The sequence below is a fragment of the Coregonus lavaretus genome, assembly GCF_964263955.1.
Source record: "Coregonus lavaretus genome assembly, chromosome: 22".
NCBI lineage: Eukaryota > Metazoa > Chordata > Actinopteri > Salmoniformes > Salmonidae > Coregonus > Coregonus lavaretus.
The window spans coordinates 12514932-12537546 of NC_140009.1; the positions used below are offsets into that span (position 1 = coordinate 12514932).

At 43.2% G+C, this 22615-nt stretch overlaps 3 protein-coding genes across 4 annotated transcripts in view; 2 read left to right on the forward strand and 1 right to left on the reverse strand.

The window, feature by feature from the left end:
* Positions 1 to 686: 686 nt before the first annotated feature.
* LOC311150412 (glucose-induced degradation protein 8-B homolog) lies at positions 687 to 3433 on the reverse strand (the record flags this gene model as incomplete). 2 transcript variants are annotated; one of them, XM_084187882.1, is made up of 5 exons in its annotated part: positions 687 to 1621; positions 2002 to 2199; positions 2386 to 2582; positions 2675 to 2803; positions 3337 to 3433. In XM_084187882.1, the coding sequence occupies 4 exons, from the start codon at positions 2793 to 2795 to the stop codon at positions 1448 to 1450; spliced, it is 690 nt and encodes a 229-aa protein (XP_084044008.1). In that variant the 3' UTR covers positions 687 to 1447. The 2 variants fall into 2 exon arrangements, with proteins under 2 accessions (XP_084044008.1, XP_084044007.1); XM_084187881.1 differs by lacking the exon at positions 3337 to 3433 and having other exon boundaries at positions 2675 to 2816.
* Positions 3434 to 3469: 36 nt separating this feature from the next.
* On the forward strand, positions 3470 to 5207 carry LOC311150413 (small ribosomal subunit protein uS12). Its single transcript, XM_084187883.1, has 4 exons — positions 3470 to 3534; positions 4421 to 4580; positions 4674 to 4794; positions 5025 to 5207. The coding sequence occupies exons 1-4, from the start codon at positions 3531 to 3533 to the stop codon at positions 5169 to 5171; spliced, it is 432 nt and encodes a 143-aa protein (XP_084044009.1). The 5' UTR covers positions 3470 to 3530; the 3' UTR covers positions 5172 to 5207.
* Positions 5208 to 6557: 1350 nt separating this feature from the next.
* Positions 6558 to 22615, forward strand: part of dnah12 (dynein, axonemal, heavy chain 12) — a gene marked incomplete at both ends in the record, with an annotated part of 41300 nt that continues 25242 nt past the window's right edge. The window contains 30 exons of the mRNA XM_084186699.1: positions 6558 to 6742; positions 6925 to 7012; positions 7169 to 7195; positions 7353 to 7542; positions 9183 to 9252; positions 9405 to 9563; positions 9676 to 9871; positions 9963 to 10151; positions 10306 to 10459; positions 10582 to 10673; positions 10759 to 10937; positions 11043 to 11178; positions 11308 to 11433; positions 11562 to 11696; positions 11781 to 11974; positions 12080 to 12314; positions 12734 to 12919; positions 13057 to 13257; positions 13443 to 13637; positions 13738 to 13859; positions 13974 to 14109; positions 14212 to 14358; positions 14547 to 14666; positions 15056 to 15212; positions 19277 to 19449; positions 19547 to 19699; positions 19820 to 20059; positions 20156 to 20401; positions 20518 to 20637; positions 20744 to 20853. Of these exons, the coding sequence (XP_084042825.1) occupies positions 6558 to 6742; positions 6925 to 7012; positions 7169 to 7195; positions 7353 to 7542; positions 9183 to 9252; positions 9405 to 9563; positions 9676 to 9871; positions 9963 to 10151; positions 10306 to 10459; positions 10582 to 10673; positions 10759 to 10937; positions 11043 to 11178; positions 11308 to 11433; positions 11562 to 11696; positions 11781 to 11974; positions 12080 to 12314; positions 12734 to 12919; positions 13057 to 13257; positions 13443 to 13637; positions 13738 to 13859; positions 13974 to 14109; positions 14212 to 14358; positions 14547 to 14666; positions 15056 to 15212; positions 19277 to 19449; positions 19547 to 19699; positions 19820 to 20059; positions 20156 to 20401; positions 20518 to 20637; positions 20744 to 20853 (4661 nt within the window). The remainder of the gene's footprint in view (positions 6743 to 6924; positions 7013 to 7168; positions 7196 to 7352; positions 7543 to 9182; positions 9253 to 9404; positions 9564 to 9675; positions 9872 to 9962; positions 10152 to 10305; positions 10460 to 10581; positions 10674 to 10758; positions 10938 to 11042; positions 11179 to 11307; positions 11434 to 11561; positions 11697 to 11780; positions 11975 to 12079; positions 12315 to 12733; positions 12920 to 13056; positions 13258 to 13442; positions 13638 to 13737; positions 13860 to 13973; positions 14110 to 14211; positions 14359 to 14546; positions 14667 to 15055; positions 15213 to 19276; positions 19450 to 19546; positions 19700 to 19819; positions 20060 to 20155; positions 20402 to 20517; positions 20638 to 20743; positions 20854 to 22615) is intronic.

Sequence of the window (22615 nt, forward strand, 5' to 3'; positions counted from 1 at the left end):
GTAATATGTACAAATATGCATAATAAACAGATAGTAGCGGGAGGGGAGGGGGAGGGGGGACGGACGGACGCGACGACGATAACGCAAATAGTAAGGGTAGCCATTTCATTAGCTGTTCAGGAATCTTATGGCTTGGGGGTAGAAGCTGTTAAGATCCTTTTGGACCTAGACTTGGAATAGGATTGGTCGTGCCCTCTTCACGACTGTCTTGGTGTGTTTGGACCATGGTAGTTTGTTGGTGATGTGGACACCAAGGAACTTGAAGCTCTCAACCTGCTCCACTACAGCCCTGTCGATGAGAATGGGGGCGTGCTTGGTCCTTCTTTTCCTGTAGTCCACAATCATCTCCTTTGTCTTGATCGTGTTGAGGGAGAGGTTGTTATCCTGGCACCACACGGCCAGGTCTCTGACCTCCTCCCTATAGGCTGTCTCATCATTGTCGGTGTTCAGGCCTACCACTGTGTGTCGTTGGCAAACTTAATGGCGTTGGAGTCGTGCCTGGCCATGCAGTCATGGATCAACAGGGAGTACAGGAGGGGACTGAGCACGCACCCCTGAGGGGACCCCGTGTTGAGGATCAGCGTGGTGTTGTTACCTACTCTTACCACCTGGGGGCGGCCCGTCAGGAAGTCCAGGATCCAGTTGCAGAGGGAGGTGCAAATATAATGAAGAACAACCTAGGCATATCGTGTTCCAAAATAGTATTTTATTCCATACATGTAAATAATCCAGTTGCAAAACTGTCAACTTGAACTGAATTTATGTCTCTGTATGTATTCACATTATTGTCTTGTTGTTTCAAGATAACAGGATGAAAACTAAGGTTGCAGTAAAACCCTGACAACATTACAGGGCATTGTCAGCTTAGAAGCATTCACAGTCAGTACCCAGCTTTGGCCCCTACCCTAGCATTCATGAGAAACTGAAATGTGCATGTTTTTTGTTCAGAAAAACAAAATATACTGTAATTGTGACAGCGGACCACAGCAATGGGAACCAATCGTTCTACCCCAACACCACACCCTCATTCATTTCTGTTTATAGGTTGACACATTATAGTCCCAAGAGCCTAATTTAGGCTTTAACACACCATCCATTTGCAAAGACGGCTAACTTTCCCTGCCAGTAGACAGAAAACAAAAAGTGTAACTGTGAAATATGCTAAAAGGAAATGTTCATACACAACTATTGCAGACATGAAACAAAAGTCTTATAATTTTACTTCATTAAAATACAAGGGTTTATATTTTGGATATTGAAGTTTCAGGCAGCAAGTCACTTTAAAATACAAACTATCCAGTTCCACAGTCCACATTATCAAAGTCTCCCAAAAAGCAACCCACACAAAGAAAGAAAAAAGATTGTTTCAGTCAGTCTCTGTCAGAGTATAAATAGGTAGGAGGGGAGTCCATTTATTTTCCACCAGCATACACAGCCTGGTGTGCTCTCACTTTGGGTCCTCGATCGTGCCCTTGCTGAGGTCTGTCATTTTGGGGTACTTGACTTTCTTTTGGTCGAGTTCGTTCTGAGCCCACAGGAGCAGTTTGAGGAGCTTGGCCAGTTTGGGCGTCGACTCTCTGTTTTCGTAGTCCAGCACAGACTGGTTCACTTCACTCCACACCTTCAGGAAGCACACAGTGGACAGGAGTTATATTAAATCAGCGTCATGTAAAGGTCAAAATGTATGGTTAGAAGGGATACAGCTTTTGTCAAAGTAACGTCAAAAGTTGCATTTTTGTGGATTTTAGCTAACCCTAACTAACCCTTTTCCTAAATTTAACTTAATTCTCCTAATCTGCTAAATGAATTATCCTAACCTGCCACGTAAATTCTCATAAGCTACTACGAAAAGTCACATCTGACAAAAGCACTATCCCATCTAGTCAAAACCAAAGTTCATGTACTGACAAAATACTGAAATAGTAGTAGAAACGTGCAATTACAGAGCAATATGCATGTTATTATCTATTTCTGGATTATGATAAGTGAGAATAAACACACCTTCTGCCTCTGCATCGTGTTGAGGAGGTCTCCGAAGGGCGACTCCTCAGGGTTGTCAAAGGCCAGCAGGGCCAGGGTTCTCTCCATCTCTGTCAGACACTCTCTGCTCTCCTCCCCCTGCTCTGCCAGCTGGGACTGAGCAAACTCTAGTGCTGCCTCAGTCTCCCTCAGACGGATCAGCTCAATCAGGTGCTGCTGCTGCAGAGGGGAAGAGCAGTATGCAGGGACGGTCATGGGAGGAAAAGGAAGATGGACAAAAAACGGTGGAGGGGGTAAGGAGACAAAAAGGATAGGGAGAGGAACAGATGGCAATGAATGAAGGAAACAGCACACAAAATAAGACTGACAGAAGAATTATAAAGGAAGAGGCAATCTGCTTTTTACCTGTAGGTGAAAGTACAGGTAGCGGTTTGTGTCGAGCAGTTCTGGGTGCATGCTGTTGATGAGTGCGATGGCCTCCTGTATCTGTCCCTTCAGGATCATCTCCCGGATCTTTATCCTCTCGTCCAGAGAATCCAGGTCCACACTGGGCTCAATCCCAGACTCCATACGGAACTTCTCAGCTGCCTCCTTAAACCCCTCTGTTCAAACCAAAGATATTTAGATCAGGCAAACCAATGTGTACCTGTTACCAGGTATTTAATGGTATGTCTGTGTGTGTGGTCTACTGTACCTGTCACCAGGTAGTTCATGATGAGCCTGTTCATGTCGGCCCTCTGAATGTGGACATTGTTGAGTTTCTCCATCCACTCTTCTCTCGTTATGTCCTCAGGCTTTTCACCATAACTCATCATGAATTGTTCTACAAAAAACATGTCGTTTCCCCCCAATCATTGCTATGTTCATTGTAATTTGGCTAAAACTAAGGCTGAATGTTGAACACTGCAGTTAACTACTATGGATTGAAGTAGTGGGTGTGTCAGCTGTACAGTACAGTGTAATATTATAGGTTCAACATGCCTTATCATATAGCACATGAAAGCATGGTTAAAAAACAAACAGAATAACGACCATGCTGTTAAATTGTTGTATGAGATTGCCATGGACGTCATCTTTACGTCAATCAAGTATTCGTAAATAACCTAGGGGATAGCTAAGTGAGTGTCATTTGGTATAAGCCGGAAGCTCAATAATTTTACTGCGGCCTTCGATGAAAACCACAACATTGAAGCCTGAAACTCGGCCGCTGTCAAGCAAAAACAACGCCATCTATTTAACCTCAATACATTTGTACCAGACAGAAATAACTACAAGGTCAGTTTAGTAACGCGAATATCTATTCGTACGAGTCAACTGTATTTTGGAAAAGCAAATATATTATTTTAAATACTGTACCTGATATTTTGCTGCAACTATTCAGCCGTAGCAATCAAGATACCAGGAAAGCTTACGAGACTTCGTCATGAAGGCCATGAACGTGGGATTTCATTGATTCCCCCAAAATGATTGGTTACAAACTGCGATGACGCTTGGGTCATGTGGTAAGAATCGTGCGTTCGGCTTTTTTTCAGTACTCAGACCTTGAAGCAATGGGTGAGTCCAATATTCACATTAGAATAATTCGTTTATTTGATTGAGCTAACACACAAAAGCTGTCTGACAGTAGTCACAATATGATATTTTATCACACAATGTAGAGATGATTGTCGTGTATTATACTATACGAAAGTCGGCAGCACCAGCACATGTAGCCAGCTGCCACATGTGAGAAATAAATGTATGATATGAAAATGGATAGCTAGTGGGTTAGAGATGTCAGCTAGCTAACGTCAGCTACATTACCAAAACTCCCTTTCAGTGTCCATGAAGGATACATAATTGTTGTAGGGTGTTCCTTGGCTTATCTGGCCTCTTCTAGGCAGCTGCTTTCCCTCCTTGCCTCTGCGATGCCGTGAGCACGCCAGATAATGATGCAGTCCTTACATTCACAGACCACTAGATATTCCCGGCCTTATTATTGTGCATGACTGAAGAAATATGGTTCAATTGTATACTTGTGGTGTATTGATACCAGCAGCTGCTATTTTTGTATCTTTGTAGCTCAATTGGTAGAGCATGGCGCTTGTAACGTCAGGGTAGTGGGTTCGGTCGCCGGGACCACCCATACGTAAAAATGTATGCACGCATGACTAAGTCGCTTTGGAGAAAAGCGTCTGCTAAATGGCATATTATTATTATTATTATTATTATTATTATATTATCAAACCGATTGTTTTCTTCTAGCCACATAGCCATGGAATCCATGGCCATTCTAGTCACTACCTACCACTGCGGTTCAACATAGCCAATTCCCACATTGGCGCACAAATGACCTGTAGAAGAAGCATGCATTGATAATATTATTAGCTATCAAAGTCAGTCTAGGGCAGTACATTGGCCTAGTACTTCATACTGTCCATTTTGGCTCCTCTTTCCCCAGGCAAGTGCCGGGGTCTGCGTACAGCCAGGAAACTGCGTAACCATCGCAGGGAGCAGAGATGGCATGACAAGCAGTATAAGAAGGCCCACCTGGGCACTGCCCTAAAGGCTAACCCATTCGGAGGGGCATCTCACGCTAAAGGCATCGTGCTTGAGAAAGTGTAAGACAACACTGTAATGTAGCCGGTTACATCATACTGTATGTTTTGGCTTCCACAATTAGATAGCTCAAAACCATCTCTCCTTCTCCCTAGGGGTGTTGAAGCTAAGCAGCCCAACTCTGCCATCAGGAAGTGTGTCAGGGTGCAACTCATCAAAAATGGCAAAAAGATCACAGCTTTCGTCCCCAATGACGGCTGTTTGAACTTCATTGAGGTAAGACATCTACCTGCAAATACTTTTCCATTACTCACCACAGCTCTCTATTTCAAGTTACTCATCAAATGGCAATTTTATTTTCTCAAGATGATCCATATATACTTTTGTTTTATTATGAATTTGTCATCTGATCTTTGGACTCTGTCATCTTTGGACTACCTACACATAATTGTTAGGCTTTTTATCATAACCACTGTTTTCAAATCCTCATCCTCCTCTCTCAACAGGAAAACGATGAGGTGTTGGTGGCAGGATTTGGTCGGAAGGGGCATGCCGTTGGTGATATTCCTGGTGTCCGCTTCAAGGTGGTCAAAGTAGCTAATGTCTCACTACTGGCCCTTTACAAAGGCAAGAAAGAAAGACCTCGATCATAGAATGTATACACTCAAACAATAAAAAGTGGAAAATGACTTTTGATGTGTCTGTCCATTTTGTAGGTGTTTATGAGGATATGAATTCTAAAAAGTGTGACATGCCTTAGACTTTTTAATATTTTCTATAGGGTTTATAGGTTTGCATTAAATGAAGTAGACAAAAGTATAAAGGAAGCTGAACTGGATAGACACCATTTACATTTTAGTCATTTAGCAGACGCTCTTATCCAGAGCGACTTACAGTTGGTGAATACATTTATTTTATTATTATTATTCTTTTTTATATTCTTTTTTATACTGGCCCCCCGTGGGAATCGAACCCACAACCCTGGCGTTGCAAACGCCATGCTCTATCAACTGCGCTACATACCTGAAGGCCATTCCCTCCCCTACCCTGGACGACGCTGGGCCAATTGTGCGCCGCCCATGAGTCTCCCGGTCGCGGCCGGCTGCGACAGAGCCTGGATTCGAACCAGGATCTCTAGTGGCACAGTTAGCACTGCGATGGAGTGCCTTAGACCACTGCGCCACTCAGGAGCTGACCACCAGTTGCTTGATTACATTTTTATTTTTTATTTAACCTTTATTTTATCAGGAATTCATATTGAGACTAAGGTCACTTACTAATGAGCCCAGAATTACAAAAATACACACATCAAAATGCAAAAAGAAAACTGTCAGAAAAAACAAACACATGGTGGCATATTGGTATTGTTGCAAACTATTATTTTATGTACCTAAATGTCCCCACATGCATAAATTGCAATGCATGATAATGCTACACACTGAGAAAATGTGCATTCTGCAATCAGCAGCAGCAGTGTGCTGGGCATCAAGTAGTATGAAAAAAAATGTATGCACTCACTAACTGTTAGTCGCTCTGGATAAGAGCGTCTGCTAAATGAATAAAATGTGAAGTAGTGGTATTCACATTTGTTGACTGTTGCTATGGCAACGGGATTGTTTTTCCTCCTCCACTTTCAAGCAACTGTGAATTCTACATAGGCAGGAGTTGCAAACAAGTATTAGCAAAAGAGAGCAGGGGTAAGTTATGCACATTACATGCAAATGTTGCCATTTTTACATTTAATTTGAAATCAACTCGCGATTATAGTTAGCTATTATTAACTCATCAATACTTCAAACTAGCATTACTAGCTAGCCACACCAACAACTTAAACTTCCAAGTTACACAGCTAGCATTAGCAAGCAAAGCAAGTGCTTATTAACGTAAGAAATTACTTTAGCAATTTGTTTAAATAAAACAATTATGGCAGAAGCAATGCATTGGCAGTGTTTAAAACTGAAATGCGATGTTAACTGATGGTTCAACAGGCTCTAAAGAATTTGCAATGTTGTTAGTGTCTTCCTTCAGTAGTACCTGAGATGCCTACCTCCGCAGGGGTGTTCAAGCCCCCCAATGGAGATGGCCTGAACAAGTACTCTGTCCTCCCACCCATCCCAAACACACCTTTGCAGGAGGGGGCTTCAGAGGACGAGATGACCATGCAGAGGAAGCTGCTGAGGCACAGGAGAAGTAAACAGCAGCAACAGCAGTTGCATAAGATCATGTATGTCCCTTTAACTTTTTGTTATTAAATAAGTCAAGCCATAAGGTCACTTTACTGTTATAGTACTGAGATATTTAAGATGACAATACACATGATAGTCATCCCCTGTTTCAATTACAATGAGTCAAATACAAATAGTTTTTGTTGCTGTAGTATTCATATTGTGCTCTTTACTCTTGTAGGGTTGCTAGTGCAATGCAGACATACAAGAATGCCAAGGATTTAAGACCAGTGGCTCCCATGTCCCCTGAGCCAGAGTTCCCCCCTACTGTGAGAAATAATGCTTTCTTATTGAGTTTCTCAGGCGGATCTCTTACAGACACCTGTTATGCTACTGCATGTCAATTTACTGCATACATTTTGAGTTTTGCTGCAGGTAATGCGCATGTCAGAATTTCTCAAAGTTGTCACCTCTTTATTTCACAGATGAGCAGTGAAGATCGAAAGCGTAGAGTAAGTTGGCTGACTTCTGTTCTCTGAAAATTGGGTCTTTAGTTTTTTGTGAGATGCCAACAAAATACTATGTTCCTGGTTATTTGTGTTCAAAAACAAAATGATCAACCTATTTTCCTATTTCCGAACTGTCGCTCCATTGTGGCCACACCTGCAGTTGAACTACATGTTCCTGAAGCAGTGTGTGGAGGGCAGTCCTATGGTGCCCATCCAGCAGCAGTGGCTAGATGCCATGCTGACCCGCGTTCCCCCCCAGCTGCGTGTGGGTAAGGGGAGAGACGAGCTGCTGCAGGAGCTATGTATGGAGGTCAGCGAAAACTTCCTCAGCGGGATGATCAAACACACAGGTGTGTGTATTCATGTCTATCTCTGTGTGTCTAGAGTTTAGAATGTTTTATTTAAGTGTCACTCCACAATGATATAATAATTTTTTTTTTTACCACATTGTGGACCACTCAAATTGAGTTTTGAGACACTAAAAGACAATCATAGTCAAACATGGTACAGACATAATCTATATTACATTACATCATCTATACACATTTATGCATAAAAAAATAAAATAAAAAAATACAGTAGAATAAAGGGACAGTTAGGCACTTATAAAGAAATGTCTCGGAGGATAAGGTAGCAGGCTTTGGTGCAGGCATTTACATTGTTACCTGATAAAAGTTCACACAATTTATTATTTTCATCTAGACCGTTAAAATTATAATTTTGGCTGGACAGCTGATGAAAACGATCATCCCTAATGTCGCTGTATAGCCCACAGTCAAGCAAGACATGAGCTTCTGTTTCAATGGAACCGTTGTTACAAAAAGTACATACTGTACACATTTGTATACTGTACACATTTGTAACGAGTGTTTGTGTATCGACCAGTCTCAATAGCGAGAGGGGCCACACTCCACATCTACATTTTGCAAAAGAGCTTCGATATTTCATGGAACTCAGTCGGGGTCTCAACGTACTGTTGAGAGTTAGAATAGTAGAATACACAAGGTGCAAGTTCAAAATGTGGTTGTGCATCAGCAGCCAGTCACTGACAGTCACTCAATTAGCCATGTCAGTTAACAATTTTTAGATTGGTAAATTATCTAAACTTTTGCCCAGGGGCACTGACCTCCAGGGGGCCTCCATTGATTTTGTTAGTCACTCTCACTCAGATATCATTATCATGGCATAAGTCATAACACAATTGTACACATTTTTCCATGGGGTGGAGATGCATTTTTGCAGTTTTAAAGCTCTCTCCACCCCATGGAAAAATTTGTAGAATTGCAGGAAATTAGCTTTATAACTGCAAAAATGTATCTCCACCCCATGGAAAAATGTGTAGAATTGCAGGAAATTAGCTTTAAAATGGCAAAAATGTCTCTGCCGCATGGCAAAATGTGTAGAACTGTAGAAAACGTGCATTAAAACTGCAACATCTTATCTATGCCCCATGACAAAATGTGTATAATTGCAGGACATTCACTTTAAAACTTAAATTTTTCTCGCCACTAAGGGGGCCCCCCAACCAAATCTCGCTTAGAGCTCCCAAAAGGCTAGAGCCGGCCCTGGGGTTATGCCCAAAAGTTTAAAAAAGCAGTAGGTGCGCAGTTTGTTACTTTCTGGTTTGTTTATCAGTTGCTACCATTTTATTTCATTGCTTTCTAAGAGTGCTGATTTAAAAGCATTTTGGTCATTTCTAGAATACACTCGGTCTGTATCAGTGAGCTAAGTCATATGGATGAAGATGAAAAAAGGCTTTGACATAGAAAACATTTCTTTGCAATTGCAACATCACTAGCCCATAAAAAAACATGTTTACATAGACATTCATTTGGCAGGCTGCAAAGTGTCTGCCAATATTCTTTTACAGATACATAGCCACAGGTGATGCCATAGAGTTGTGTAGCCCATATTGCGTTGAATAGCAGCATTATATTATTAATGTCATAGATTGTGTCTCACATCAGTATTTACAATCTGTCCCCTTTAGTGAATACTGTGCTCAAGAAACCACAGATGAAAGGGGCGGTTCTGTCAAGACATAGAACTCCATCAGCAAAGTGAGTGTCTCAACAATACACAACCAGCATATTCATAACTAATCAATCCACCACAGAGACAGATTGGCATATTGTGGCAAATAATGTGCCATTAATTGATTGGATGTTTGATTAATCATATTTTGTCAATTATACTTAATATTTATTTGCAGAGCTCTGGATTTCTCCAGACCATGGCATGACAGTTTTGTGAGGAGTCGCAAGGAGATAAAGGAGAATCTACACATTCTTCATCCAGTGATGAGGATAATCCTGGACATCGGCTATGGGACATTTTCACATCTGCTATTGGTTGATCTTACTGACTGCAGGTAAAATTGTTCAATCACAGCACCACAAGTATAAGAATAAACACCTGTTTTTCTTCAAGTTCTGTCTTCACATATGTTTTTATTATGTATTTTTATTTTGTGTTGTGGTAAGGTCCACGGGGCCTGTAGCCTGTGAGAGCCTGAAGCACAAATTGGCAGTGGAGTGTGAGAGGATCGAGGAGCGCATCATGAACACCTGGTTCCCCAAGGTCATCCACCTGCTGACCAGCAAGGAGACGCTGCAGGAGGTCAGAGCCGAGAAACTGGACTCTTTCTACAACTGTGTCTCCACACTTATCTCCAACCAGGTGAGAAGGTGAGGTTTTGATCAGTACTGGTGTTTTTAGGAGCAAGTCCAGCTTATCTTGATGTTCTGTTTTTGAATGCGTTTTTCCACAGTTAAGATCCTTAGTGGAGAGAAGCATGGAAGAGTTTGTCAGCTTATTCGATCCGCGCAATGTTTACCGGTTGCCTCTCTTTCGCATGGATTTGACTTTTGATGATGAGAAGATGGAATTCTACCCCAGCTTCCAGGACCTTGAGGAAGCTGTTTTAGAAATGCTGAACCTGATCACCAACACCATGCAGGTATGAATCTCACGAGTGTGTCGGGATATTCTTAGTCACACAAATGACTATGCTTCATAATCAGTGTGAATAAATACATATTTGATCATAGTCCATGTTTAGCTTTGCATCTTGTTGGTGACAAATCACTCTTATCTCTGATGTGGCTTCACAGAAAGTCCAGACTGTCCAGTCTTGGCTGGCCGAGGCCAACAGCTCTGTAATTGATGCCAGACTGGCGGACCATGTCCTGCTATGTGCCCAGACCACCATAAGGTCTGCCGTACGTAAGAACCTGGAGGAGCCTGATAGACACTTCCAGAACTATGGTGAGAAACTATCATTCTAGCGTCTAGCAATTAAAGAGAACTGAATAGCCCAACTACTGGGTTGAATGAAAGTTAATATAGTGAAGGTTAATCTGTCCTAAACCCCCTTTGCTTCTTTACAGTTGACAACTACGATTGGCTGGTCAATGGGACAGCACAAGCTATAGTGGACAAGTTTGTTGAGGAGGAACACTCTTTTGATGAGTATACTGAGGTAAGGGAGAGCAAGACAGAGGTCAGGTTGGATAGCTACATATATTGTATGAATGTAATATGTATGTCTGTGTCTTGTTCCACAGCAAGTGGAAGAGTTCCGTGTCCTGTCTAAGGAGATTGTCAGTCTGCCGGCGATAGCCCACTTTGCCATGGTGTGTCTGGACTGTGAGGAGCTGAAACAGGGGCTGGCCAAGACGGCTAAGACCTTTGCTCAGATCCTCCTGGATAAACTAATCACCAACCACAGAGAGCACAGTCTGCAGTAAGATCACAGATTGATCCACCATTTTCTGATAACTTCCCCTATAAATACAGTAAATAACTGTCATATTCAGTGCAAATCTTACTCCTCTGTGCCTCCTCCAAGGATCTGCCACGAGTTTGAGACCATCAAGGAGAAAGCCCTGAAAGTTCCTGAGACCACGGAGGACATGACTGACATGATAGGTTACATTGGTCATGCCAAGACAAAGGGCATTGAGGAGCTCAATGCCAAAATAATGGTAAGTAGCTGATGAACAAGGGCCTAATCCTGTCTTAATACTCATGTAGTGCATAATGTACTTGAAGTAACTAATGTGTAACTGTATGTGACTCATCATGAGCCTCTGTACCTTTTTATCTTCTCGCAGGAGACCCACCACAGACTGAACTACCTGTTGGACGTCCACATCTTTGACCCAGAAGACCTTGAGTTGAACTCAACAGTCCTCATCTGGCCACAGAAGATATACCCCGTGTTCGATCTCAATGATGAGGTAACATACTCCTTCATTCTGGACAAACCCAAAATGTTTTGCATGTCAGTGAAGGGGGTAATTAAGCCCTTCCACTAACATTGTTCTTTCTTCATACAGCAATAATTTTGTGCTGCGTCCTTCCCCAGGTGATGTTGAAGGCCAAGCAGAGAGGAGAGCAGGAGCTGCTGTGCCGTAGAGAGAGGCTGATGCTGGAGCTAGACAAGCTAGGACGCAGAATGGAGGAGTTTGCAGAGTGCTCTGAGCTTGACATGATGCAGCAGGTAACAGCACAATCTCTCTGGAAAGTGTCTGTCAAGTTGAGAAACATATCAGCACATTTTGACTGATCTTTACCTTTTGATCAGTATGTGACTGACGTGAGGACAGTCCAGAAGAGGCTTCAGGATGCCGAGGAGGCCATCGACTTCATCAACAAAGAGGAGACTCTGTACAAATGGGACCTGTCATCTTATCCCGTGGTGGAAGTCATCAAGGAGAGCATCGAGCCCTACCAGAAGCTCTTTGGCCTGGTGCTGAAGTGGCAACGCACAGAGAAGAGGTCTGTGGGCGGTTTAGGTTGTTGTCACCCTCTCCATGTCATGTAATATGACGTAGGTCTTAAAACAATGTATGGTTGCTTCATGTCCCTGTCTGACATGTTCAGGTGGATGGACGGCTCCTTCTTGGACCTGAATGGAGAGAGCATGGAGGTGGAGGTGGACGAGTTCTTTAGGGAGATTTACAAGATGCTCAAGTTCTTCCAGCAGAAGCAGAAGAAGGCAGAGCAGATGGTGGGAGGAGGGGTGAAGAGGAGGCCCGGGGAGGAGGACCCAGGGAAGCAGGAGCGCCCCACTGCACTCATCTGCTCCACAGTCATGGAGCAAGTCAAGGACTTCAAGGTAACCACATGGAAACAATTACCATGTGAGATAACTTTTGTTTAGTGTTGGTGGGATGTATGTGGGGTTATGATGGATGTTTAGATTATAGACCAGTGGTATTCAAAATCAGGGTCACTGCGGTGGGGTCGCCAGAATTAAAACTACATTTTCTAGGAACAAAAATGAAGATTACAGACTATTGTATGGGACAATATACAAAAGTTTTTGAGAACGATAATTTGAAAAATACAATTTTGTTGAGTAAATTTGTTTATTGGTTTCTTTTCATTTTGATAAGGGACACAAATGCAATGAAATGAACAAAAACTGGGTCCCCGCTGAAAAAGTTTGAATACCACTGCTATAAGACCATAAATATACTGTAGATGTATGACCTAATGACTTAACTTCTACTGCTAATGTGTTTTTGTTCACAGGAGCACATCCCCACGGTGTCCATTCTGTGTAACCCAGGTATCAGGGCTCGCCACTGGGTTCAGATGTCTGACATTGTGGACTACGACCTCACGCCTGACTCTGGCACCACCCTGCGGAAAGTGCTCAAGCAGAACCTCGCCCCGTACCTCGAGCAGTTTGAAACCATCAGTGCTGCTGCCAGTAAGGTGAGAAATGGGGATCATTTCATGAGATAGACTTGTGTGACATGGCATAGCCCACAGCTAAGGATGCTCTGAACTGAAAAGCTCTAGTGTGAAAAGCCTATTTAAAGGGATGATGAATATCTTAATTCCTCCTATAGGAGTTTTCTCTGGAGAAGGCCATGCAGACCATGGTGGAGGTTTGGGATGGAGTCTCCTTCCACCACCACCCCTACAGGGAGTCTGGGGTGTCCATCCTCACCGCCGTGGACGAGATCCAGACCATGCTGGACGACCAGATCGTCAAGACCCAGACTATGAGGGGCTCAACCTTCATCAAGCCCTTCGAGAGTGAGATCAAGGTGGGCTTTATGTCAAAGCAAAACTTATTGTCCTTCCTCTCTCTTTCTCACCCTTGATAAATGCTTCCTGTAGGTGCTCTCCCCCAAATCCTAACCTTTTACCATTATTGGAGAAAACGCAAAGCTGACCCTAGAACAGCATCCAGGGGCGATTTGATCCTACTCTGATCCTCTTTGTGTGTGAGGTGTGGGAGGAGCGTCTGATCCGTATCCAGGAGACCATAGACGAGTGGCTGAAGGTGCAGGCCCAGTGGCTCTACCTGGAGCCCATCTTCTCCTCCGAGGACATCATGCAGCAGATGCCTGAGGAGGGGCGGCTCTTCCAGACTGTCGACAAGCACTGGAAGGAGGTCATGAGGCACTGCGTCAAGGACCCCAAGGTAGGAGCTTTTAGGCCTCACAGGTGCGAGTATGGGGAGGATAAAGGAGTCTTTATCAGGGATGTCTTTGAATGTACTTAGCTATTTTTAATTTTTGCAGATATTGTCAGCGACTTCGTTGCCCGGCCTGCTTGAACGACTCCAAGATTCCAACAACCTTCTGGATAAAATCATGAAGGGACTGAACGCATACCTGGAGAAGAAACGTCTCTTCTTTCCTCGGTAATGAAATGTACAGTATTTTGAAATGTTTGGCTCTAGTTGTGCAAGAATTCAGATTTAATTCCTTTCCCTCTCTCCCATTCCTCCACCTCCCTCCCATTCCTCCACCTCCAGCTTTTTCTTCCTGTCCAACGATGAGATGCTGGAGATTCTGTCGGAGACCAAGGACCCGTTGCGCGTGCAGCCCCATCTGAAGAAGTGCTTTGAGGGCATCGCCAAGCTGGACTTCCTCCCTAACCTGGACATCCAGGCAAGTAGATCGATCAGTGGAAGCAGATCATGTCAACTTAATTTACTACAAAAGCAGTGAGGTTTTTCATCCATTTATCTATCCATCCACCCATCCCTCCAGGCCATGTACAGCAGTGAGGCGGAGCGTGTGCAGCTCATCCAGCTGATCTCCACTTCGGAGGCGCGGGGAGCCGTGGAGAAGTGGCTGGTGCAGGTGGAGGACATCATGCTGCGCTCCGTCAGGGACGTGGTGGCCCGCTCCAGAGTGGTGAGATTACTCCACCACTACCATATGAATATAAAGTATGGTATGATGGGACACAGGACAAAAGCGTATAGTGTAATTGGATATTCTACTATTACCATACAGTATGATAGAATAGAATATGATGCCAAACTGTATGATCCGTAAGATGTTCTTACCAAGAGAGATTGCATCCTCCCTCCTGTGTGTAGGCCTACGGTGAGACCCCTAGGAGTCAGTGGGTCAGGGAGTGGCCCGGCCAGGTAGTGCTCTGCACCTCTCAGATCTTCTGGACCCTGGAGGTCCATGAGGCCATCGGAGGAGGAGTTCAGGTAGGGGCACCAGGACACACATAACTGTCATCTCACTGTCATCTCTACCATGATGACAAATACCAAATATAGCTATGTCATATGCTCATGAAATTCAAACGGCCACTTCAGTGTTTCCTCTATATTCATTTAGCAGCGGTGGCCCAATATATATATATTTCTGCCGAGACGCGCTTTTAAATGGATAGTCGTTGGCTCAATGACTGGAAGTCTATGGAAACAGCTAGCATGTCACTGCGCTAACGCTAGTAGCGATGCAACCCCCACACCCCCACCCACCCCCGCTACCCTTGCCATCACTGCTGAAAAAAATCCTAGGGGAAACACTGCCACTTAGTTGAGGAGATTTGTATGATAGTCAACACACTTAGTAATGCATTTCTCTCTAGGGTCTGAAGAATTACTACCAGCAGTTGCAGAGCCAGCTGAAGGACATAGTGGAGCTGGTGAGAGGCAAGCTGCCCAAGCAGACTCGCACCACGCTAGGGGCTCTGGTCACCATCGACGTCCACGCCAGGGATGTGGTGATGGACCTGATAGACAAAGGTAATGTTCAGTAGGCTTTAGTAAATTGTTACAATACTATTATAATATACACCATGAAAGGAAATGGGACTGATATCAGAAATGTACAGTGCGGTGTCTCTCAGGGCAGTTGCCTTAGGCCGTTACTTTTCTCATATTTTTTTTTACAAATGATTTGCCACTGGTCTTACACGAAGCAAGAATGACTATGTACGCGGGTGATTCCACACTCTACATGTCAGCACGCAAAGCCAGTGAGCTCTCTGAAATTCTAAATAAGGAATTACAGTCAGTATCAGAATGGGTGATTAGTAATAAACTGGTCTTAAATACATCTAAAACTAAAAGCATTGTATTTGGTTCAAAACTTTCTCTAAGACCTAAACCTCAACTGGAGTTGTTACATAAAAGGTGTGACCATTGAGCATGTTGAGGAAGCTAAACTCCTAGGTATAACATTGGATGGTCAATTATCATGATCAAGTCATATTGACAAAGTTGTTGTGAAGATGGGGAGGGGTATGTCAGTTATAAAAAGATGTTCTGCGTTTTTGGCACAAAAATCAACTGTACTAGTTGTTCAGGCTCTGGTCTTGTCCCATCTTGATCACTGTCCGGTAATAGGGTGCAGCAAAAGCCCTATTCGGATGGGAATAGAGGTTGGGTAATGTAATTATGTGCACAAAACACCAATACATTTTTGTCCCGTCCGAATCTGCCATGTCAGTAATTTTTACATGGCAGGAGAGTAACAATTCCAGCCAGTATAACCTACTGTTTTTTTGTAAACTCCAAACTCCTCTGATAATAATAGACCCCTGCGAATCGAAATCCCTGTGTTTTGAGAGAAATGTCTGAGTTTGACAGGTGTTGCTCGCGGTTTGAGCAAGAAAACAATAACTGATTCGATAAATTGAACGAAGTGCTGCGCATTGCCTATACAGTGGCTTGTGAAAGTATTCACCCCCCTGGCATTTTTCCTATTTTGTTGCCTTACAACCTAGAATTAAAATGGATTTCTTAAAGGTTTGTATCATTTGATTTACACAACATGCCTACCACTTTGAAGATGCAAAATATTTTTTGGGGTGAAACAAACAAGAAATAAGACAAAAAACAGAAAACTTGAGTCAATACTTTATAGAGCCACCTTTTGCAGCAGTTACAGCTGCAAGTCCCTTCGGGTATGTCTCTATAAACTTGGCACATCTAGCCACTGGGATTATTGCCCATTCTTCAAGGCAAAACTGCTCCAGCTCCTTCAGGTTGGATGGGTTCCGCTGGTGTACAGCAATCTTTAAGTCATACCACAGATTCTCAATTGGATTGAGGTCTGGGCTTTGACTAGGCCATTCCAAGACATTTAAATGTTTCCCCTTAAACGACTCGTGTGTTGCTTTAGCAGTATGCTTAGGGTCATTGTCCTGCTGGAAGGTGAACCTCCGTCCCAGTCTCAAATCTCTGGAAGACTGCAACAGGTTTCCCTCAAGAATTTCCCTGTATTTAGCACCATCCATCATTCCTTCAATTCTGACCAGTTTCCCAGTCCCAGCCGATGGAAAAACATCTCCACAGCATGATGCTGCCACCACCATGCTTCACTGTGGGGATGGTGTTCTCGGGGTGATGAGAGTTGTTGGGTTTGCACCAGACATAGCGTTTTCCTTGATAGCCAAAAAGCTCAATTTTAGTTTGGGGAGTCTCCCACATGCCTTTTGGCGAACACCAAACGTGTTTGCTTATTTTATTCTTTAAGTAATGGCTTTTTTCTGGCCACTCTTCCGTAAAGGCCAGCTCTGTGGAGTGTACGCTTAAAGTGGTCCTATGGACAGATACTCCAATCTCCTCTGTGGAGCTTTGCAGCTCCTTCAGGGTTATCTTTGGTCTCTTTGTTGCCTCTCTGATTAATGCCCTCCTTGCGTGGTCTGTGAGTTTTGGTGGGCTGCCCTCTCTTGGCAGGTTTGTTGTAGTGCCATATTCTTTCCATTTTTTAATAAGGGATTTAATGGTGCTCCGTGGGATGTTCAATGTTTCGGATATTGTTTTATAACCCAACCCTGATCTGTTTATTTCAGCTTTTATTTCTTTCATTTTTATAGTAATCACATTCCCAGTGGGTTAGACGTTTACATACACTCAATTAGTATTTGGTAGCATTGCCTTTAAATTGTTTAACTTGGGTCAAACGTTTCGGGTAGCCTTCCACAACCTTCCCACAATAAGTTGGGTGAATTTTGGCCCATTCCTCCTGACAGAGCTGGTGTAACTGAGTCAGATTTGTAGGCCTCCTTGCTCGCACACGCTTTTTCAGTTCTGCCCACAAACTTTCGATAGGATTGAGGTCAGGGCTTTGTGATGGCCACTCCAATACCTTGACTTTGTTGTCCTTAAGCCATTTTGCCACAACTTTGGAAGTATGATTGGGGTCATTGTCCATTTGGAAGACCCATTTGCGACCAAGCTTTAACTTCCTGACTGATGTCTTGAGATGTTGCTTCAATATATCCACATAATTTTCCTTCCTCATGATGCCATCTATTTTGTGAAGTGCACCAGTCCCTCCTGCAGCAAAGCACCCCCACAGCATGATGCTGCCACCCCCGTGCTTCACGATTAGGATGGTGTTCTTCGGCTTGCAAGCTTTTCCCTTTTTCCTCCAAACATAACGATGGTCATTATGGCCAAACAGTTCTATTTTTGTTTCATCAGACCAGAGGACATTTCTCAAAAAAGTACGATCTTTGTCCCCATGTGCAGCAAACTGTAGTCTGGCTTTTTTATGGTGGTATAGGACTTGTTTTACTGTGGATATAAATACTTTTGTACCTGTTTCCTCCAGCATCTTCACAAGGTCCTTTGCTGTTGTTCTGGGATTGATTTGCACTTTTCGCACCAACGTACGTTCATCTCTAGGAGACAACGCGTCTCCTTCCTGAGCGGTGTAACGGCTGCGTGGTCCCATGGTGTTTATACTTGCGTACTATTGTTTGTACAGATGAACGTGGTACCTTCAGGTGTTTGGAAATTGCTCCCAAGGATGAATCAGACTTGTGGAGGTCTACCATTTTTTTTCTGAGGTCTTGGCTGATTTCTTTAGATTTTCCCATGATGTCAAGCAAAGAGGCACTGAGTTTGAAGGTAGGCCTTAAAATACATCCACAGGTACACCTCCAATTGACTCAAATTATGTCAATTAGCCTATCAGAAGCTTCTAAAGCCATGACATCATTTTCTGAAATTTTCCAAGCTGTTTAACGGCACAGTCAACTTAGTGTATGTACATTTCTGACCCACTGGAATTGTGATACAGTGAATTATAAGTGAAATAATCTGTCTGTAAACAATTGTTGTAAAAATTACTTGTGTCATGCACAAAGTAGATGTCCTAACCGACTTGCCAAAAATATAGTTTGTTAACAAGAAATTTGTGGAGTGGTTGAAAAACGAGTTTTAATGACTCCACCCTAAGTGTATGTAAACTTCCGACTTCAACTGTATATACTGAGATCATGTGACGCTTAGATTGCACACAGGTGGACTTTAACTTTAACTAATTATGTGACTTCTGAAGGTAATTGGTTGCACCAGATCTTTTTCAGGGGCCTCATAGCAAAGGGGGTGAATACATATGCACGCACCACTTTTCCGTTATTGATTTTATAGATACCAGTTTCATTTAAGGACCAAAGGATTGACAGCCATCCCATATAGATTGCAAAATAGTTGGGAAGAGATTTTTGACGAACAACCAAACAAATAAATAAACAAATATAGTGTATTATTTTCCTTAGGGCTGTGAAGATAGATACCAATATCGCAATATTTTTTCCATGCCAGAAAATGTATCACGAAGCAGACCAAACTCTTTGGTCCTTTAAAAACTTGCTGTATGTAACAATTTGTGTGATATAGCTTGGAAAATAAACAAATGTGACTGGATGACAATGATGTTTGTTTCCAACATTAGGGATGTTTTCCTAAAGAAATTAAATCAGCTAATGTGTTTTGTTTCTTTGCCACGATACTAACGAGTGTTGCGAAACTGGTGTTGTCCCGGCCCTAATTTTCCTGTTATTCTATGACAGGTGTGTCCCATGAAACAGACTTCCAGTGGTTGGCTCAGCTCCGCTACTACTGGGTCAACGACAATGTGCGTGTACGCATCATCAACTGTGACGTCAAGTACGCCTACGAGTACCTGGGAAACTCCCCTCGACTGGTCATCACGCCATTGACAGACAGATGCTACCGCACACTGGTAAACCACCCCGAGAAACATGTAGTCTGAAAGATTTCTCACTCAGGTCACTTCCAAACTTTAGACTAACATTTTATATTTTTACTTTATGTCTTAGATCGGGGCGTTCTACCTGAGTCTTGGGGGAGCCCCCGAGGGTCCGGCAGGGACGGGGAAGACTGAGACCACCAAGGACTTGGCCAAAGCCCTGGCCGTGCAGTGTGTGGTCTTCAACTGCTCTGACGGCCTGGATTACCTGGCTATGGGGAAGGTAACTGAGGCTTGGAATAACAGTGAATGTCAATCAATGTTCAATCTCTGTTTACTACACGTGTGGTCTTTATTATATATGGCGATAGTGCACCTTCATCTCTGTCTTTCTGTCTCTCAGTTCTTCAAAGGCCTTGCGTCTTCGGGTGCCTGGGCCTGTTTTGACGAATTTAACCGCATTGAGCTAGAGGTACTGTCTGTGGTGGCCCAGCAAGTCCTGTGCATCCAGAGGGCCATTGAGTTGAAGCTGGAGTACTTTGACTTTGAGGGCACCTTGCTCAAACTCAACCCCAACTGCTTCGTGGCCATCACCATGAACCCAGGCTATGCTGGACGCTCAGAGCTCCCGGACAACCTCAAGGTACAGAGGAGGCTACACTCTTGATCCTATGCAATAGATTGATTTTAAAAATCCATGTTGATTCAACAGTACTTCACTCCCATTCATCTACAACAGGTGTTGTTCAGAACCGTGGCCATGATGGTGCCTAACTACGCCCTGATAGCAGAGATCTCCCTGTACTCCTATGGCTTCCTGAATGCCAAGCCCCTGTCAGTGAAGATTGTGATGACTTACAGACTCTGCTCTGAGCAGCTCTCCTCCCAGTTCCATTATGACTATGGCATGAGGGCCGTCAAAGCTGTACTGGTGGCCGCAGGGAACCTCAAACTCAAGTTCCCAGATGAGAATGAGGACATACTGGTGTGTCTAGAAAAGTTGACTGACATTGATATGTTATTATGTATACATGGTATAGTTAAAAAGTAATGAAAGAATAGTCGCTCATGTTGAATGTTCTATGTTTTCGTCACTACCAGCTCCTGAGGTCCATCAAGGATGTGAATGAGCCCAAGTTTCTCTCCCATGACATCCCCCTTTTCAATGGAATCACCAGTGACCTGTTCCCCGGTATCTTTCTCCCTGTGGCAGACTATCAGGTTGGGATTTTCCTTGCTTGGTTTTTATGTACTCTGTGTTGATAGAAGATGTTGATGTTGTATGTTTGTATATTTAAATGTCTGCCATCCGTCATGTGTTTCCCAGCTGTTTCTGGCGTGTGCTGAGGAGTGCTGTAAGAACCACAACGTGCAGCCAGCTGAGGTCTTCAAGGAGAAGATCATACAGACCTATGAGATGATGATCGTCCGTCATGGGTACGCTTTTTCAAGCTGCGTCCTTTATTTTCTTTCTGAACCGAAACTCAATCTAAGTTGCATCTCATAGGTATTTGTATTTATTATGGATCCCCATTAGCTGCTGCCAAGGCAGCAGCTACTCTTCCTGAGTAGCAGTTCTACAATTATAAAAACGTTATAATACATTCACAACAGATTTCACAACACATTAAGTGTGTGCCCTCAGGCCCCTATTCTACTACCACATATCAACAACACAAAATCCATGGTTACGTGTGTGTATAGTGCGTATGTTATCGTGTGTGTGTTTGCATGTGTCTGAGACTATGTTTGTGTTGCTTCACTGTCCCCGCTGTTCCATAAGGTGTATTTTAATCTGTTTTTTAATCTAATTTTACAGCTTGCATGAGTTACTTGATGTGGAATAGAGTTCCTTGTAGTCATGGCTCTATGTAGTACTGTGCGCCTCCCATAATCTGTTCTGGACTTGGGGACTGTGAAGAGACCTCTGGTGGCATGTCTTGTGGGGTATGCATGGGTGTCCGATTCAACATGTCAATGCCTTTCACAAATACAAGTAGTGATGAAGTCAATCTCTCCTCTACTTTGAGACAGGAGAGATTGACATGCATATTATTAATGTTAGCTCTCTGCGACAAAACTAGGGCCTGTAGGACCTGCCTTGTTGATAGTGCTGTTAAGAAGGCAGAGCAGCGCTTTATTATGGACAGACTTCTCCCAATCTTAGCTACTGTTGTATCAATATGTTTTGACCTTGACGGCTTACAATCCAGGGTTACTCCAAGCAGTTTAGTCACCTCAACTTGGTCAACTTCCACATTATTCATTACAAGATTTAGTTGAGGTTTAGGGTTTAGTGAATGATTTGTCCCAAATACAATGCTTTTCGTTTTTGAAATATTTAGGACTAACCCATTCTGAAACTAACTGCAGCTCTTTGTTAAGTGTTGCAGTCATTTCAGTCGCTGTAGTAACTGACGTGTATAGTGTTACTCAAAACCAGTGGCATGTCGTTAGTAAAGATTGAAAAAAGTAAGGGGCCTAGACAGCTGCCTTGGGGAATTCCTGATTCTACCTGGATTATGTTGGAGAGGCTTCCATTAAAGAACACCCTCTGTGTTCTGTTAGACAGGTAACTCTTTATCCACAATATAGCAGGGGGTGTAAAGCCATGACACATACTTTTATCCAGCAGCATACTCTGATTGATAATGTAAAAAGCTGCACTGAAGTCTAACAAAACAGCCCCCACAATATTTTATCATCAATTTCTCTCAGCCAATCATCAGTCATTTGTGTAAGTGCTGTGCTTGTTGAATGTCCTTCCCTACAAGCATGCTGAAAGTCTGTTGTCAATTTGTTTATTGTAAAATAGCATTGTATCTGGTCAAACTATATTTTTTCTAAACGTTTACTAAGGGTTGGTAACAGGCTGATTGGTCGGCTGTTTGAGCCAGTAAAGGGGTGTTTACTATTCTTAGGTAGCGGAATGACTTTTGATTCCCTCCAGGCCTGAGGGCACACACTTTCTAGTAGGCTTAAATTGAAGATATGGCAAATAAGAGTGGCAATATCGTCCGCTATTATCTTCAGTAATTTTCCATCCAAGTTGTCAGACCCCGGTGGCTTGTGATTTTTCACCTCTTCCACACTCACTTTATGGAATTCTAAATTACAATGCTTGTCTTTCATAGTTTGGTCAGATATACCTGGATGTATAGTCAGCGTTTGTTGCTGGCATGCCTAACTTTGCTAATCC